This window comes from Aulonocara sp. 'chitande type north' Nkhata Bay, linkage group LG18 (genome assembly GCF_057382095.1).
Source record: "Aulonocara sp. 'chitande type north' Nkhata Bay isolate Kocher_YH1m ecotype deep benthic linkage group LG18, A_spYH_male_GT1.1, whole genome shotgun sequence".
Lineage (NCBI taxonomy): Eukaryota > Metazoa > Chordata > Actinopteri > Cichliformes > Cichlidae > Aulonocara > Aulonocara sp. 'chitande type north' Nkhata Bay.
The window spans coordinates 22599968-22616805 of NC_141361.1; the positions used below are offsets into that span (position 1 = coordinate 22599968).

A 16838-nucleotide genomic window follows, 5' to 3' on the forward strand; every position below is an offset into this window, starting at 1 on the left:
AATTTCTGGGTGCATTTTTTTTCCATAACAAATTAAATCCTCCAAAATTAGGAGGGAAGGGAAAATGTGTACAGTTGAATTTTGGATTCTTGCTAAACAGCTAAACAATTCTTTCTAAACAATTGCAGGTCCAGAAATCTTGTTCCTTGAACAACTTGTTTGGATGTGTCATCCATTTGCCAAAGTTTAGAAGAAGACCCAAATTGTCACTGTCAGATGAGAGGAAAATGGTTAGGATGTTCAGGAACCATCAAGGCTCAATCCTGCCACGAACTTAAAACTCCTGGAACACAGTCAGAACACAGTCATGTCCACACTGAAGTGAGTTTACATCACCAAGGACTGAGAGAAGCCCCTGCTCCATAATCCGTATCTTCAAGCTCAAATGAAACTGCCCACATAGACAAGTTAAATACCCCAGGATTTTTGGAAGCTGGGGCCTCAGGGGGTATAGACATACTATACAAACCGCATTTTTAATTAAACGTTTGATAGTAGGCATCATAAATAATAATAATAAAAGTAATAATAATAATAAAACAATTTTTAAAAATTCCTTTGAAAAGATTGGACTGAAAATAAATGAAAAAGCAGTCAATGTCAAAAACATAAAACTGACAGATCTTCAGAAATCCTGGAGAACTGCTGCTGAAGAACACTAAAAAAATTACAGTAAAGTCTGGCTCCTTAGAAGGGAAATATAAATAGGTGAGAGGTGATTTGCACAATGCTGTATATTCACTGGGATCACATTACTTGCTTATTACTTACTATGTTTTTTTAACTATGCAGTCAGTCGTAAAATACGATTTATTTTACTTAAGTTCCTTGTGGGTGTCTCTTAACCTTCTTCATTTTGTGGCGTTTTTGTGACAGGTGTTGCCTTCCTGGCGACCTTCAGCCCTTTTTTTCGGTTGTTTGAACAGTTTTTGTCCTAACCGCTCTCCGTAGTCGGGGCAGCACTGGGCTCTCTGCAGTGACGTAGAGAGGTGGGCCCGCCCTCCACTAAAACACAAACTAAAGTCAATGTGCAGATAGGTGGAGAGTGTCGGTGATTTTATTTTTTTTTTCCCGTCTGCCACAACTTAATGGTGAAAGTGTTTGTTGCGGCGCAGATAAACAGAGCAAACAGCTTGGTCGTTTGCTTGTAGACAGTGACAGCTAGCAGTTAGCTAACTCCCAACAGGGGCTAAAAATATTCTCCTGCGAAGTGACCTGAGGTGGACACAGCAGAACAGCTGGTGGGGAAACTACGGTAGGTTTCCGTCGGCAAGCTGTACGAGTACTCATGATTATTTACTAATGGCAAAATTGCGTATGTGTTATTTTAAGTTCTGTGGTGAAAACTTGTTGATTTGGCGGTAGCTTAGCTAGTGGGCGTTAACTAATGGAGGTTTTCTTACTACGTTATGTCTGAAAGCATGATTGTATTTACGTTAGGCGGTTTATGATTCAAGTCCAAAAACACGGCCAGAAGACAGTCCCTGTTTCACCTTTCTGTTTTTATCCGTCTACCGACCGGTAAGCCGGTTAGCCCCACTGCAAAGGCGTTTAGCTTTTTTGCCTGAGTCAGGCTGCTGCTCATCGTGTTAAGATGGTGTTTGTCATGCTGAACAAATAGTTTCATGTAACAGGTTCAGTTTGTATTTAAACATGTGTCACAATAGCCTGTGGTCAGCCTCAGCTTCTTTCTGTGATGTATTGTCTTTTGGATAACTGGAGATCGACTATGGTGTCTATTCAAGAGATCTTTATTCATATTTTGTTTTCAATTTGTTGTCAGCAGCATCAAAAGTTTTGTACTGATGTAGATCTGTTAAATTGGAGATATATAAAAAAACAGATAGTTCCACACTGAAAACCACAAAAAAATTAAAAGTTTATAAGACATTAAAGGCTGGATTTCAAAAATTAAATAAAATATTTTCTGGTTCTTCTATTGACTGAAGAACCAGAAAACCTGGGGGGTCTTCCTGCTTCATAGACAAACTGTGTTTCATCCGTATCAGATGTATAAAATTTATAATGGGGGAAAAAAACAGGAGATTACCATGAGCTATTAAGATTTCTAGTGCTGATCTCTGCCTACAGTCTGTTTGTCTCTTCAAGTCTTTTTCTTGTTTCTGAAAGATCTTGCTTTATGCTTAAACACATAATGGATTGTTCTTTATTTCCAGTGGCACTGCAAAAAAAACGTGAAGCACCATGGGCAACACGAGTGACAGAGTGGCCGGAGATCGGCATGGTGCCAAGGCCCATCGCTCAGACAGTGGCAGCAGTTCCAAAGACCAAGAACCCAGCAGCAAGATGGTGGACAGCACAGATGACCCCAACACCTTCAACACACATGGACCCGAATCGAAGGTATGCAGATTATAATATTGAAACACATTTGTCTTCCACACCACTTCCTCAGATTTGAAAGCTTTATTTTCTCAAAACAGCTTATATTTGAGATTTATATGTTTACTACTTTCAGGCATCAGGAGAGAAAGAATTCACCCCAGATTTGGATGATCTGGTTAAAACTGGTCCTCAGGCTCGCCCCACTGTGATCCGCTGGGCCGGAGGTGGGAAGGAGGTCTACATTGCTGGTTCTTTTAATAACTGGAACACAAAGATACCGCTAAATAAAAGGTAAACAGGAAGTGGATAACGGTACGTTATCACATTCATTATCTTTTATAAGTAAACCTGTAGCTTGAGAGTTTGTAGATAAACGTTTCGGATATTGCACTAATACATTCTCTTACTTTCTCCTAAGCCATAATGATTTTGTGGCAATTCTGGACCTGCCCGAAGGAGAGCACCAGTACAAGTTTTTTGTAGATGGACAGTGGGTGCATGATCCATCAGAGGTACAGTAGCTTCATTTTTTTTCCCTCCATTAACTTATTCATGCACACTGCATTTTGGCATGGTGCAGAGACCTCTGACAGTTCAAAAAGGAAGGGACACATTCCTTTGTGGAAATTTAGCATTTAAGTTTCATCCATCTTGTATTGTGTTATCCTCACAAAATGTGGACTTTGAGACCTCAGAGGGACTGAAAAGCTTTGAAAAGCCCTTCTATTCGGTGAAAGCTGCTAAATAGCTCTTTTGCCTTAGGGAAAACTGTGCAGGAAACTGCTAATTTTACACATGCTTCCTCATTTCCTCTGTGATGATTTCTCTCTTTTTTGGCAGCCGGTGGTAACCAGCCAGATGGGAACTATCAACAACTTGATCCATGTGAAAAAGTCTGACTTTGAGGTGTTTGACGCCCTTCAGGTCGACTCTTTGGAGTGCTCCGACACGTCAGGTCAGCCTGCTCCGTTATTGAATTATTTAGTCAACTAAAGGTAATCAGCATGTGTAAATAGTAACTGGAAAGTGCCTTGTCATATTGCAGCATGCCTTTCCTGACCTTGCACTTACAGTCCCAGCAATTTAAGTCTTAATACAGCTCCCAGGAAAGGAGTTGAATAATAAATGCCAAAATAAATACAACAATAAAGAATACAGCTTTTTTATTGTTGTTGTTAGTGTTTAATTGGTCAGTAGCTGTAGAGTAAAGTGTGTATGTGAAATGTCATATAAATGTGATTGCTGTATCTTTAGACCTGTCCAGCTCTCCTCCTGGTCCGTATGGACAGGAGCAGTATGTCTTCAGACCTGAGGAGCACTTCAAAGCCCCGCCCATCCTCCCGCCTCACCTCCTTCAAGTCATTCTCAACAAGGACACCAATATATCTGTGAGTATCTACACCTTTCGCACCTTTCTCTCAGTTTACAAATCAGATAGAATTTTTTAGACCCTGATGTGACTCATCTTTTCGTGTTACTGTTTTCTTTGTGACTTTTCCTCCTACTGTCTGTTGTTAGTGTGACCCTGCCCTGCTGCCTGAACCCAACCATGTCATGCTAAATCACCTATATGCACTTTCAATAAAGGTAGGTTTACTTGCAGCAGAATGACTCATGACTCACATTTTCACGGAAGTTAGTAGTTGCTCCCCTACCCTCTTTTTTTCTTTTTGTTAAATGTTCCAGCACATTTACATGAACATGATTTTTAATCATATCAGTTTTATATCAGTTCTTTCAGTCCTTGTGCAGACAAAGGGAAGATGTTCTGCTTTAAAGGGGGAAGCTGGTAGGGGTGGTCAGTAGGGGTGGGGGAAAAATCGATACTGTGTAGTATCGTGATATTTTGTTTGCTAATAATGTATCGATACAGGGACAGCAGAAATCGATATTTTGTTACAAAAAAAGTTTTTGTGCTCTGACTTCAGAGCATGTTGATCCTTTTTCTGAGCAAGAATCCTGACACTGTCCAAATGTGTTTAACTTTTTTTATTGCAGCAATAAACATGACAGTTTACTTATTTTAATTTAAGACATGTTTTATTTTAATTAAGTTTAAAACTTTTTTTATTTAATGTAAAATTATATTTTGTTTTAATTTACTTTCAAATTCTTCAGTTGCTGAAGGGCCTGCATAGTTTTCATATTGCATAGTTCAGAATAGCTATAATTGTACCAGATGGTTTCAGTTAACTTGGACTAGACTGTAATACAAACCGTTCAGTTTGTCAACAATAAAACTGAACTGAGAGAAAGACTGAGTGCGAGACTTTGATATTAGATAAAATGAATATTGATAAAGTTTACCTTTATGTACAGAATCTGAATATCGCAAAATATTTTTAGAAATTGCAATAATATCGTATCGTGAGTTAAGTATTGTGATAATATCGTATCGTGGGATGTTTGGTGATTCCCACCTCTAGTGGTCAGTGGTGTGAATCGTTTCACACCACTGACCACATTCAGAACTTACTTCTACAGTTCTCTTGCATTATTTTTATTATGTTATTAGCTAATTGATCAGTTAGGTGGTTCAATGTGAGCCAAACCTGTGGTGAGGTTTGTGGTAAATCGCGTATTCAACAGTAATCCAATATGTACGTAGTTGGTACTTTCACAAATTGGAGCATATTGCATTGTTCTGATGCTTTGGATCCAACTTAATGACAGCCTGTTTTTGTTTGTTTGTTTGTTTGTTTGTTTGTTTGTTTTTTCCTCTCCTGGTTAGGATGGAGTAATGGTGCTGAGTGCGACTCACAGATACAAGAAGAAATATGTCACTTCTCTGCTTTACAAGCCTATCTAAACCTCAGCTCGGGTTCCCCCCAGTGCTTTTAGCAGCATGTTTATAATCTGCTGTGGGTTGTTTTTTTTTTTTTGTTTTTTTTTTTGTTGTTGGTTTTTTGTGCGTGTGAGTCTGTGTTTGTGTATATGCGTGTGTGTGTGTGTGCGTGCGCGCTTGTTGTTACATTTAGCTATATCTTGCACTGAAACAAGTTTACAGACGAGCTTAGAGGCCCATGGCTGTGACTTGGGTTTTAAAGAGGCTGCACTTCTGTCTACATAGGGCTCTAAACAATAGTAGCGAAGTGTGTGTGCCAGGTGTTGGAAAAAGCAATGAGAACCATATTGTGGCTTTTTACCGTTGACCTCTACGGACGGATAAGATCACTGTGTGTATTCAAGCGTTTGCTGCTCCTTGTGATTCATAATCATGTTTTCTGGGGTGCGAATCCTTGTTACACATGCCTTTTTTTCAGGTAGAGAACCTGTAAATGATATATTACGTTGGATTTTGGGTTTTAATTCAGTTGAGTTTGAATTTAATCAGTGTTGAGTGATTGTATTCACCTTTCCACTAATTCCATTAAGCTTTTAGCTGAGTAAATGGTGAATAACAGGAAGACTTAAACTGGCACAAAGTCTAGGTCAACAGGCTGATGCGAAGAGCAACAAATTTAGCATTGCTTGAACTTAAAGTGCAATAAAAAGCAGAAATACTACATTTTAGCTCAACCCACAAGTATCATGTTTATTCTTGTTTAGCAAGCAGCAGGAACATCAGGTAGTGCTCAAACGTTTGCAGCAACTTGGAGCTGTCCTTGTTTGTGAAAGAAAAGCTAATTTCTTTTCATTCAATGTGACATGGAATTGATTAGCAGTTAATGGTTAATTAATTTATAGCTGATTGTCTTTTAGTGGTCTGTCCACATGTGTGTACAGAGGCACATTCTTTTGGAAAGAGAGAGGCTTTGGCGACGCCATAGCAACTTCCAGTTGCTAGGGAAATCTGTGTATTTCCTAATCAGCTGAAAGTGGTTGCTGGTTTTCTCAAATGTAGTGCTATGCCAAAAACCATCATGTGATTACTTTGTTCATAGATTATGACAGCTGCCATAGTTTTCAAGAAAGATGCTGATTTAGTGAGTGACTGAGGCTTAGCAGTCAGTTTCACAGCGACTGCCAGCAACCACACACAACAGGTTGTGCAATACTAATTTTTCCCTAACAACCGGTGGTTGTCAGTTGGTCTCCAACTGGTGTCTAGGCCCATGTAACTGAGGCCTAACACGGTCAGTCAGCCTTTTAAAACAATGATAACTTTGTATTAGTGAATACAGTTTGCCGGTCAAACAAGAGTGAAGGTTTCTACAATAAAAGAGCGAACTGTATTTATGAAAACTTTGTTTGTTATTTGAAAGGTTTTAATTATATTAGCTTCAAAATCAAATCTGACTTTCTTTAAAAAAACAAGGACATTTCTGACCCCAGTCTTTGGCTCCTGGTTTGTAGTTTTAAAAAGATGCAGAACCCACAGTTGGGTTTGATGCCGTTGCTTGTCATTCAGTGGAATCTGCCACATACATTTCAGTATATGGTAAAGTTTTGGTCGCAGGAGGAGTACTCACCTGTTTTAACTGGGAGACCCACTTTCCATATGATGATGGTCAAAGGTCATTTAGTTCTGCTGTTGCCTTGATGTAAGTTTTCGAGCACTTTACCGTTCTTTGAGCAGGAGTGTCGATGTAAGCTTTTAACTATGCAGCAGAGAACGCGTGTACTGTAGCTTCTCTGGACTGTAGGATCTGATTTAGTCTAATTAAGATATTTTGCTGTGCTTTGTGTGTATCTGTATGGAGTTGTATTTATCAAACAGGATTACAGGAATGTACTGTATCTGTTACATGTACTGTATAGTTTTATACAGAGGCCTGTACACGCGAACAGTCTCACCTTGCTGCTTGGTATTGATTGCCCTTATAAAGATACATGTGGTGCACATTTAGAAAATGAGTGAACGCGCACACCTCAAACAGTAGCCAGAGACACGTCATCAGATGAATCGACATGAGCAGAACTCAAGTGTTGTACAAAGTTTGCTTACCATGTGTATTCATAAAAGCATTTGAAGCTAATCTCTTTTTTTTTTTTTTTTTTTTTGGTATGGTGGCTTTAAACGTTGTGTTTTCCACTTTTTCAGTTTGGTGTCTATTTGTCTGCATCTTAAGTACAGTATATACCAACATCTGGTAAACTCCAGACTTGTAAAAGGGGCTTTCATAAATCCTGTTGGGTGTACAAGTGTTTTGTAAAAGGTAAGGCTAGCTAGGAAGTTTTGTCCAAAGAGTTTCATATGACAAGATGACAAGGGATTGTGGCAATGCAGCCAGATTCCCAGACATGGATTAAGTCCTAAATTCAAAGAAGATCCATGTCTGGTAGACTTGGCTGTTTTAAGGTTGAAACTGAAACTTGAATTTTACAGCGGTTTCATGAATGTTTTTAAAAATGCTTTGCAGAAGCAGTGTAAGGATCAACTGTACAAGGTTTTACTTGTTTGCATATAAATCAAAATAAAGAGGGTGCACTGATCCCATTTCCTCTGTCTTCTCTTTAACTTGACTCTTTATTGTATGTGTGGATTCGTGGTTAAACATCTGTCCTTAATACCTGCTTTATTTCAGCCACTTAATTTTAAACCACTGGAGATAAAGTTAGAGAGGGTAAGATACACATGCACAGATGAGGGATGCTGAACAAATGGGATGAAGGGTTGAATTTGGTGCTGCAGGGCAGGAGGAAAGGAGGACAACAGAGAAGATTCATGATGTAGTGAAGGTGGTGTGACAGACGATGCTAGGGATGCGGTGAGATGGAAGCAGGTGATCCGATACCCTAAAGATGACTTGATCTCAAACCTCTCACCTTGTTGCAGTGACGAGTGCACCAGGTGTTGGTTCACTCTGACATCACTCTTATTTGTGGTGTTTATCAAATCAACTTTTCCTACTGGTAATAGAAAAAAACAAATTCAAATCAATTCAGTTCTATTTATATAGTGCCAAATCACAACAACTGTCATTTCAAGGTGCTTTATATTGTAAGGTACCACAGTGGGAGGGGAAAATCCCTGCTACTGGTGATCTGGATGTAAAACAAACAGAAGTAAAAGATTTTAAAGTGTTTTTTAAAATTTTATTGTTTCCCAAAATCTTTCAGTGGTAATACTTTTGCCAACACAACACACGGTTAACTCATCAGAGACAGGATCCTGAAGAGTCCTGCATCGGCCTTCTAGTTCATTATGCACAAACTCAGGAAAAAAAGCTGCACCAATCAGAGCACAATATACATATGCAACTCAGCACCAACAAAGCATTATTGGTTCCCTCCTCAACAAAAAGGCTTTGTTTACGCTCTTATAAGGTGCTCTGTGAATCAAACACGTCATAATCTTTCCAGTCACTGGCTTTTAATTTTATTTACAGTACACAAATCTTCAAAACATTTTACCACTTTTTGTAAAACTTGGCAACTTTTGTCTTTTTTTTCTGAAGACTCGAGCGCAAACAAAACCTAATTTGGCAGAACTCAGGTAGACGCTTGTCGAAGGCCATTTCTACCACCGAGAGCGGACTTAAGAGGCTCTCGAGCTAAAATTTGAAGGCAAGTAAAGCAACATCAATCAGAGCTTCGTTACAGGTGGATGGCATTGTGATCAGTGTCGTAAATATCACGAAGGCATAGTTTACTTAGCAGACAGCCTATATATGACTAAGTGATTCAAAGTGACACAAACCTCTTAGCGTACACTGCATGGAAATCATACATCGCAAACACACTTAGAATTCAATGATGTTTAACATCAAAATAAAACATATCAAGCTATTGCACAGCTACCCAGGTAATCAACTTTGCAAAAAAGCAAATGTTGGATGTTTCCACGCACGCACTCACACAAAACATCATCCAGAAAAGCAGATTTGTTTGGGGGGAGGGGTTACAGCATAAAATGGCAAATGTACAGCAAGAAAACACACCAAACTAAATGTGAAGTAAGTGAATTATGGAACAACGACCCCACCAGCAGCCTGCCAAAGTTTGCATCATCCATATTGCCGTTGCCATGGGAATGCTAGGATGGCCTGAACCAAGAGAAATGGCAAAGACAATAGCATATGGCCACTTGGTTGAGTTTTTTTTTTTTTTGGTCCAATAAAGGAGCTCATTTCTGTCACACAGTTCTAAATTAAATGAACACAGCTGTCTAACGGTTACCGTCTCTGTGGTTCAACAGGCCCACCCAATAACTTAACACTTGTGTAACCCCACCGACCTGATCCAACTGGGGTTTCGCCATTCGCATGGATAAGGCAAGTCAGAGTGAAGTACAGAGTTCAAAGTTCAAACTTTGGCAAGTTTTGGCGATCCCCTGTTCCATAGCCTAAATTTTCAACATTTACAATCTCTGTCATGCATAAACACTCGAGAAAAATAAGTATAATCGTAACACCGTTTGTCACCTAACATCAGTATGAGCGTGAATGATAATAATTCAGTGTTGGGCAAAGAAGAAATAACCCAGTGCAGCATAATCATTCAAGAAACTATATCGTTATTGCACATGCTCGTATGAGAACTCCTGCAGAGGAGTGAATACGCGTGTTTAGCCTGGTTCCATTTGAGTACTCGAATCTTTTTTTTACAAACTACAGTCCAGCGTGGAAATCAGAATCAGCCAGCTTCACAATTCTGTGACTTGTTTAGCATTTTTCAGTTTGGAGTTGGATGCCAGTAAAGCACCTCTGGGGTCTAAAAGAGGACGTTTGTGACTGAAATGGAACCTTCCTGTTCAGCTGTTTTTAAGCCTCGGCTAATGTCTGACATACCATTCATGAGCTTCCTCCACAAACACAGATATAGCTAGTAGCAAACTAATAGCAGTGATCGACTACCTACTGTACATTCCTCCACTGTGTGTAATGATACATTGTCAGTGTCATTTTTCTTTGCATTGCATTTACAAGGTGTCCTTTTTAATTAGAGTGCCACAAGAATAAGTACTTGAGTTTCTGTGGCAGTCAAAGTTGAAGCTGTCTTGTCTTTGAGTGGGCTGGGTTCCATCACACACACACACACATATATGTATGTGTGTGTGTGTGTGTTCGTGTGTGCAGAATTCCTTTCACAAGCCATTTTAAACATGCATGAACATCTCTTCCATCCACAGGCTGTCTGGCTCTCTCTCAGGGATGCCTTTAACGCAGGTAAGGCGGTGTGCATCTTTAAGCTGTCCAGTGATGTAAAATCTTTACCTGATAAATACCCAAATTCTTTCTGTGTAACCCGGCATCTAAAGGCATCCTCGACCACTTCCGTCACATCAGTGAAGCCTTCATAGGCACATTTTAAACACCTTCTTCTGACACACACACTACAAGGCAAACTGCTGACTGTATCACTCAAAGACAATAATACACGTGTTGGTGGGGGATGTCACAAACAGTGGAGTGGGTGAGGGGAATCAGGTAAGCCTCCAGGTGCAGACTGCACTGTGTACACAGTGCCTGGAGGAGGAAAGGACTGAAGCATCTATGGCGGTAAAGAGCAGGGCTTGTGAGGGGAAAGGTGGGATTGTGGGTCTTGGCTATTTCAGCATAGAGGTCAGAGGTCGTAGCATTTAGGCTGGTTCTTTGAAAGTCTAAAGCAGGCATTGGCTGCTGCGCTTTCTCGCTGCCGTACGCTGACTGGCCCTTGTGACTCCAGAAGCACCACCGGCCTTCAGGAAACTGCGATCAGCAGGCCGCTCTCTGGCAGCACCTCCTGGCTCTTCAGCTGGATTTTTTATTTTTTGAGGAAAAGAACAAGAAGGAAATGGGAATGTTATTAGTAAACAATCCTTACATACATAATACAGGTGAATAAAACTGACCAGAGCGGTGAGATGTTGACTGAATAGTTTGACATTTTGGGGAACACTCTACTCCCTGAGCCAGAGGTCTCTTTCTGTTAAAAGGAAGTTCTTCCTTCCCACTGTTGCCAAGTGCTTGGTCAAGGAGGATTTTCAGATTGTTGGAGTTTTCACTCTATTATTGTACAGTCTTTAGCTTACAACTTAAACCTGAACTTAAAAATGAATCTTCCAGATCTCTCAAATTCACAAATTAACATTCAGCTTGATAAAAAAAAATGCTATCTGTGAACTGCACACTGCTACTTTCTGCAGTCTTTGCTGGCGAGTCTTTTTTTAGACTGCTCTGTAAAATATGATGCATAAATCTCATTTTGAGAAAAGCTGTAAAAAGTCCTCAGTGTTTCCTTTAATTAAGCTTGGTTCCTTAACAGCCTTATTTCTTTCAGATGGTTTTCATCTGCTGTGAATAGGTTTATAGGCCTGCCACTTTTTTTATTCTCTTATTCTGTCCGGTTTCCACACTGCACAGCATTTTGAGAAATGCTAAGAAATGCTAGCTCTGTGGGAATCACCTTGTTGGTGCAAAAATACAATTTCCCACCCATAACATTGCTTTATCTTTGGTGTTTTATATAGATTCAACTAAAGAAATGAAAACAAATGAAGTATTTTTGTGATAAGCTGCTAGTCACGAATTGACTGAAGATATTGTTTGTTATGTGTAGATACAACACTGATTCATCCACTGAGTTTAGGTGTCTTTTTTGGCCTTGGATGATTCATAGGTCAGTGTCGAGAGACATAACATAACAAAAAAGCAGCAAGTCCTGATCTGTAAATACAGTCAGTCCACTGGACTGAAAATGAGTGAAAAAGTACTGTAATTAATTACTCAGAATTAAAGGTATCATCACAGATGTGCTGGATACCCATGTGATGTGTATGCACCATTTTACAGATAAAACTTTTATTTCCCAAAATGTCCCACTATTCTTTTAAAAACAAAAGCAGGAGGGGATTGCTGTGTAAAATGTTAGCAGTAAGAGAAAATCCCCAACTCCTTGCAGATGGAAAGCTGAGGATGAAGAATGATACAAGAAAAAGAAATGCTGTCCATCTTTCACGAAGACACACACACACACACACACACTCAGCTGAGTGCTGCGTGTCTGTTGGCAATAACGAAGCAATCGAAACTTCCTTAAAGTCATCACACAAGTTTGTGTGCACATCATTCAGTGACGCTCGTGCAGCATACATACAGAATGGGAACTATGAGTATGTGCAGTTATTTTTGCACTCACACTGGAAGCTGTAAACAGACTTAGCCTGAACACTAGAGGCACGCTGATGTAAAACAGTGCTCAGAACAATGAACGACTCACGGCCTTTTAAAACTCCTCCTCAACCATCATCACTTAAAAAATACATCCAGTTGTCATCCAACTCCAACTTTCTCTATAGTCAACAAAGCAGTGTGTGGTCAGCTTGTTTTATACTCTGCACCAGAATCACCTCCACTATATCCCCTGTTACATTTAATGAAAAATGTAATTAAATACTATAAATGCAAGTCGGGATGGAGTTTGCTGTTAGACAGGATGGTAAAGCTGTGATGATTAGAAAAGGCAAAACTCCACACGCAGGTAAAAGCTGCCCCAGATTACATGATCATCGTCACTTCAGGAGGGACGAACTATGTCATCTAATAAAACATGTATCTGGGACAACGTCTACCTATTTACAAGCGCACAGGATGTCAGACAATTACCAGCATAAGGAGAGGAAGAGGAGGAACTTAGAGAGGAAAGTCTCAGCTTATTCGTCTGGGTGAGGAAGGGGGAGGTCATGGAAAGGAAGAGAGGAGACCAGGGAAGGGGAGAGAAGACACAAGGTAAGGATGAAGGAACAGGTGGGACAGAAAAGCCAACAGTATTTACAACACACATCACAACACGTAATCCTGATTAACACAATACTGTGACCTGTGGAATACAAACACAGATAAGCTAAGAATATGTAAGTGATGTAATCGAGGCTGCGCACATGGCTTACCTCTAAATTTGTCCTTGCTTTTTTCAGCACATCACGAGTCCTTGATACTGTAGAAAACAAGGACAATGTTTCTTTTTTGTTTTTATTGCATTACTTAAGAATAATAATAATAATAAATTTTATTTAAAAATAGCGCCTTTCAAAGCACCCAAGGACACCGTACAACAAATAAAAAACTGGAAATATGCACAATAATAAGAATAACAGATAAAAGTTAAGAGCATACAGAGGTTTAAACATGAGCAATTTTAAACAGATGAGTTTTGAGGATGGACTTAAAAAGAGGGAATGAACTTATATTTCTGAGGTCAGGGGGTAAGGAATTCCTTATGATGTTATTCCATACAGCTGTTTTTGGTGGCATGCGTCCCAAGGGACCATGAACCACCTCCTTTATTATTTCTGAACTCTAAACAGACGACATTTCCGAGAAGGGACTAGCATTGTTGTCTGCTGAGAACCTCTCTGTATCTTACTTCCCGTTACTCATACCTTATTAGGCATCAGTAAAGGGATGAGTACACTTGACCGTCCCACATTCCTGTTTCTCTCTCACACACACATACAAACACACACACACATGCACGTAAACACTCACGCTGGCTGACTATGAAGTGCTCCATGCTCTCCTTGGTGCGGCTGGTGCTCCTCAGTCTTTGTATTGTCCCCTTAAGAACTTCTTCTTGTTCAGACACACGCAGTTTCAAGGACAAGATTTCCTCCTGCATGCACTGCTCCTGCATGCACAAGTACATACAGATATACTCTGTAAACATTTATTTTAACATAAGTTGTTTGATGCTATTAAAGGCCAAATAAACAAATAAGATAATGCGTAATTTTAAAACCTTCTTAAGGTTCTGGATGGAGGGATCCGTGCTGGGAAGAGCTGCTCTCCAGAACATCTTCAGCAGAGACGTTGCCTCCTCCAAGATCTGCCTCAGAGTCTTGGTGTTAGACAGAAGACTCCTAACACATCCGTAATCCATAATCTGCAAACACAGCTCAGTTAGTTACTCGTGCTCTGTGCTCAATACTTTTTATTTTCAGTTGTTGCCGACTGCTAGGATGGTGAAAACACACCAGCTCGCTGCTCTGTTTCTGGTTTACATCCAGCATTGGTGGACCGAGGCAGGCCTGCAGGGTCATCTCCATGCGCTGGACGAGGCTCCGGCCCTCGAGGACTTGCTGCTGCAAAGCACTGAAGTCATCCACGTGACCAATGGCGTGACGACCATGACGGTTCGCGAATGATCCATCGGGCGCATCCCCCTCCAGCTCAGAGTGTGGATCAAGAGGGTCTGCTGGTGACAAAAGAGCTGGATTGTATTGTGGAAGGACTTCGAATGAAGCGGTTTTTAAATTTTTATTTTATGGAAATTAGAATTCCTTCAAACTACTCAGTAACAAGCACACAAACCAAAAGTGCAGTTATTGTTAGAAAGCAAATAAACCTTCTTCATATTAAGTCAAATTAAGTTGCAGTAACTGAAGTTAAGTCACACCATTGGCAGTGCTATGGCTGTCATCCAAGTCTGAGTATGGAGGACCAGGAGATCCACAGTTAAAGAGACCAATGTCCCTGACTGGTGGAGATGGAGCTGGGTCTGCGGAGCACACAGATAGGCAAACAGGCTTGGACACACTGCAAACTTTAACACTGCACACTGAACGTCACAGGCATTTTACACTGTAGCATGATGGAGTCATGCCCAGTCATGTCTCACCATGAAGCAACTGACGTCTGTAGAAGTTTTCCCTCTGAGGGCTGGCAGTGAGAGCAGAGAGCGAGGGAGTCCGAGGTGAGCCCACGCCCAGCTTTTGTTCCAGCTGCTTGTGGAGCTCCAGCTGTTTGAGAGCGCTGTTCTCCTGGACACTGTTTTGCAACTGAGCCCGTAGACTCCTCACCTCTCCCAACAACTCCCCCAGCTCTACTGGTAGAACTGGTACCTCGCACAGGTAGCCTGAAGACGAAAGACAAAATGCACAAACATGAGAACGTGTTAGGCACAGCTGTGCTTAGGTGCTGCGAGGGGTTTAGAGGGTTTTATTCTTTCCTCCTTTCATATTTGTCATACGTTAGAGCTTTTCTTGAGCTGCAAAGAATTCTGGGAATTCCAATTCACAGAAAAACATCCAGTGATTTTTTTTTTCTTTTTATAGCCCATTTATCTGTTTGTTCATGTACCACCAGATGGCACCAAAGTAAGGGACACTGGGACCATAGATAGATAGATAGATAGACAGACAGACAGACAGACAGACAGACAGATAGATAGATAGATAGATAGATAGACAGATAGATAGAGCCACAAACATGAATCAATTTTATTGGAATTCCACGTGAAAGACCAATACAAAGTGGTGTACACGTGAGAAGTGGAACGAAAATCATACATGATTCAAAACATTTTTTACAAATCTGTGGCGGAGGCGTGGCCCCGGGCGCAGCTGCCGGGGAGGAGTGGAGCAGAAGGCTCAACAGGGCGGCGCTGCGAGGCCGGTAAGAACAGCTGATGGTGTTTATGTACTGATGATGGTCTCCCTCCGCTGTGTTTATAGTGAGACGGGGAGGAGCGGCGAGAAGATCAGCTGGGCTCGTGAGCTGTCAGGCTGTGCGACTGAGTCAGCTGTCAAAACAAACAAATCAATAAATGTGGAAATTGGCAGTACATACCGGCGTGTGCGTGTATTTGTGCCTGGTGTATTCCACAAGTGGTGCCAAAACCCAGTAAAGTGCCAGTGGGGAAATGTCCGACCCACAGGCCGCGCCACCCGCCCAGCCCCTGCAATACTTGGCGCAGATGCTGGCGGAGATGGCGGCGATGAGCCGGGATCAGGCGGCCGACCAGCGTGCCCACCTGGCCGCGCTGCGGGAGCAAACGGACCGACAGACACAAGTTCTGGAGCGGCTGGTCGGGGCCGCTGCCACGCCGAAGCCCTCGCCACTGTCGGTGACGGTGCCCCGGATGGGGGACGGGGACGACCCACAGATTTTTTTGGAGACCTTCCGTGCCACGGCGGAGGCTTGCCAATGGCCGCGGGAGGAGTGGGCTCCGTGGCTGCTCCCCCTGCTGTCTGGGGAGGCACAAACTGCGGCCCTGAGTCTGCCTCCGGCGTCAAGGAGCAGCTTCCCGGATGTGAGCCGGGCGGTGGTGGACAGGCTGGGGCTCACCACCGAAGACCATCGCCGGCGGTTCCGGGCCTGTCGGCTGGCTACAACGGACCGACCATTCGGCTGGGCCCGGCAGCTGCGCGACGCGGCGGTGCGCTGGCTGCAGCCGGGAACATCGGAGGGCGAGACGGAGCTGGTGGACAAGGTGGTGCTGGAGCAGTTCACGGAAGGATTGCCAGCGGAGACGGCGAGATGGGTCCGGTGCCACCGGCCCGCAAGCTTGGAGGTAGCGGTGACGCTGGCGGAGGACCACCTTGCCACTGGAGCAGGGGAGTCCGGGGACGCCGGACGGAGGCCGACCAAACAGGCCCCAGTGCCGGCCCCGAGGCGCCGTGTGCCGGCACCAGGGCTGGCAGAGCGGCTGCCGGCGCTGAGCCCCACTAACCCTTTCGCGGCGATGGTGCCGTCCAGGGGAACCGAGCCGAGTGGAGCCGCCCCCGAGCCATGGAGGGCAGCACAAACGCCGGGGCCGGAGTGTTGGAAGTGCGGGGAGCCGGGACACCTGAGGAGGGATTGTCCGCTTATGGAAGTGGGGCAGGTGTTCCGCGTTGCTGGCGCCCCAGC

At 42.4% G+C, this 16838-nt stretch overlaps 2 protein-coding genes across 10 annotated transcripts in view; one reads left to right on the forward strand and one right to left on the reverse strand.

Moving 5' to 3' along the window:
- The first annotated feature begins 150 nt into the window (after positions 1–150).
- Positions 151–7744, forward strand: prkab2 (protein kinase, AMP-activated, beta 2 non-catalytic subunit). Of its 2 annotated transcripts, none has more exons than XM_086272398.1 (8): positions 151–321; positions 2178–2364; positions 2480–2637; positions 2765–2858; positions 3187–3301; positions 3601–3734; positions 3865–3933; positions 5078–7744. In XM_086272398.1, exons 2-8 carry the CDS (start codon positions 2206–2208, stop codon positions 5153–5155), a joined length of 807 nt encoding a protein of 268 aa, XP_086128524.1. In that variant the 5' UTR covers positions 151–321; positions 2178–2205; the 3' UTR covers positions 5156–7744. The 2 variants fall into 2 exon arrangements, with proteins under 2 accessions (XP_086128524.1, XP_086128523.1); XM_086272397.1 differs by lacking the exon at positions 151–321 and adding an exon at positions 946–1255.
- Positions 7745–8292: 548 nt separating this feature from the next.
- Positions 8293–16838, reverse strand: part of LOC147308535 (myomegalin) — a 57056-nt gene continuing 48510 nt past the window's right edge. For 4 of the 8 annotated variants that reach the window (XM_086272390.1, XM_086272394.1, XM_086272391.1 and 1 more), the window contains 8 exons: positions 14827–15063; positions 14605–14706; positions 14183–14403; positions 13948–14091; positions 13698–13836; positions 13100–13146; positions 12816–12870; positions 8293–10965 (listed from right to left, as the gene is read on the reverse strand). In XM_086272390.1, the coding sequence (XP_086128516.1) occupies positions 10832–10965; positions 12816–12870; positions 13100–13146; positions 13698–13836; positions 13948–14091; positions 14183–14403; positions 14605–14706; positions 14827–15063 (1079 nt within the window). In that variant the 3' untranslated portion in view covers positions 8293–10831. The remainder of the gene's footprint in view (positions 10966–12815; positions 12871–13099; positions 13147–13697; positions 13837–13947; positions 14092–14182; positions 14404–14604; positions 14707–14826; positions 15064–16838) is intronic. The other 4 variants (XM_086272389.1, XM_086272395.1, XM_086272392.1 and 1 more) reach the window with 4 other exon arrangements.

What these genes read in the sequence shown, in the direction of transcription:
- prkab2 (XM_086272398.1), top strand. Translation starts at nt 2,206, where the DNA reads ATGGGCAACACGAGTGACAGAGTGGCCGGAGATCGGCATGGTGCCAAG. An exon ending in CACATGGACCCGAATCGAAG is followed by an intron (nt 2,365 to 2,479) that starts GTATGCAGATTA and finishes TACTACTTTCAG; the next exon opens with GCATCAGGAGAGAAAGAATT. An exon ending in ACAAGGACACCAATATATCT is followed by an intron (nt 3,735 to 3,864) that starts GTGAGTATCTAC and finishes GTCTGTTGTTAG; the next exon opens with TGTGACCCTGCCCTGCTGCC.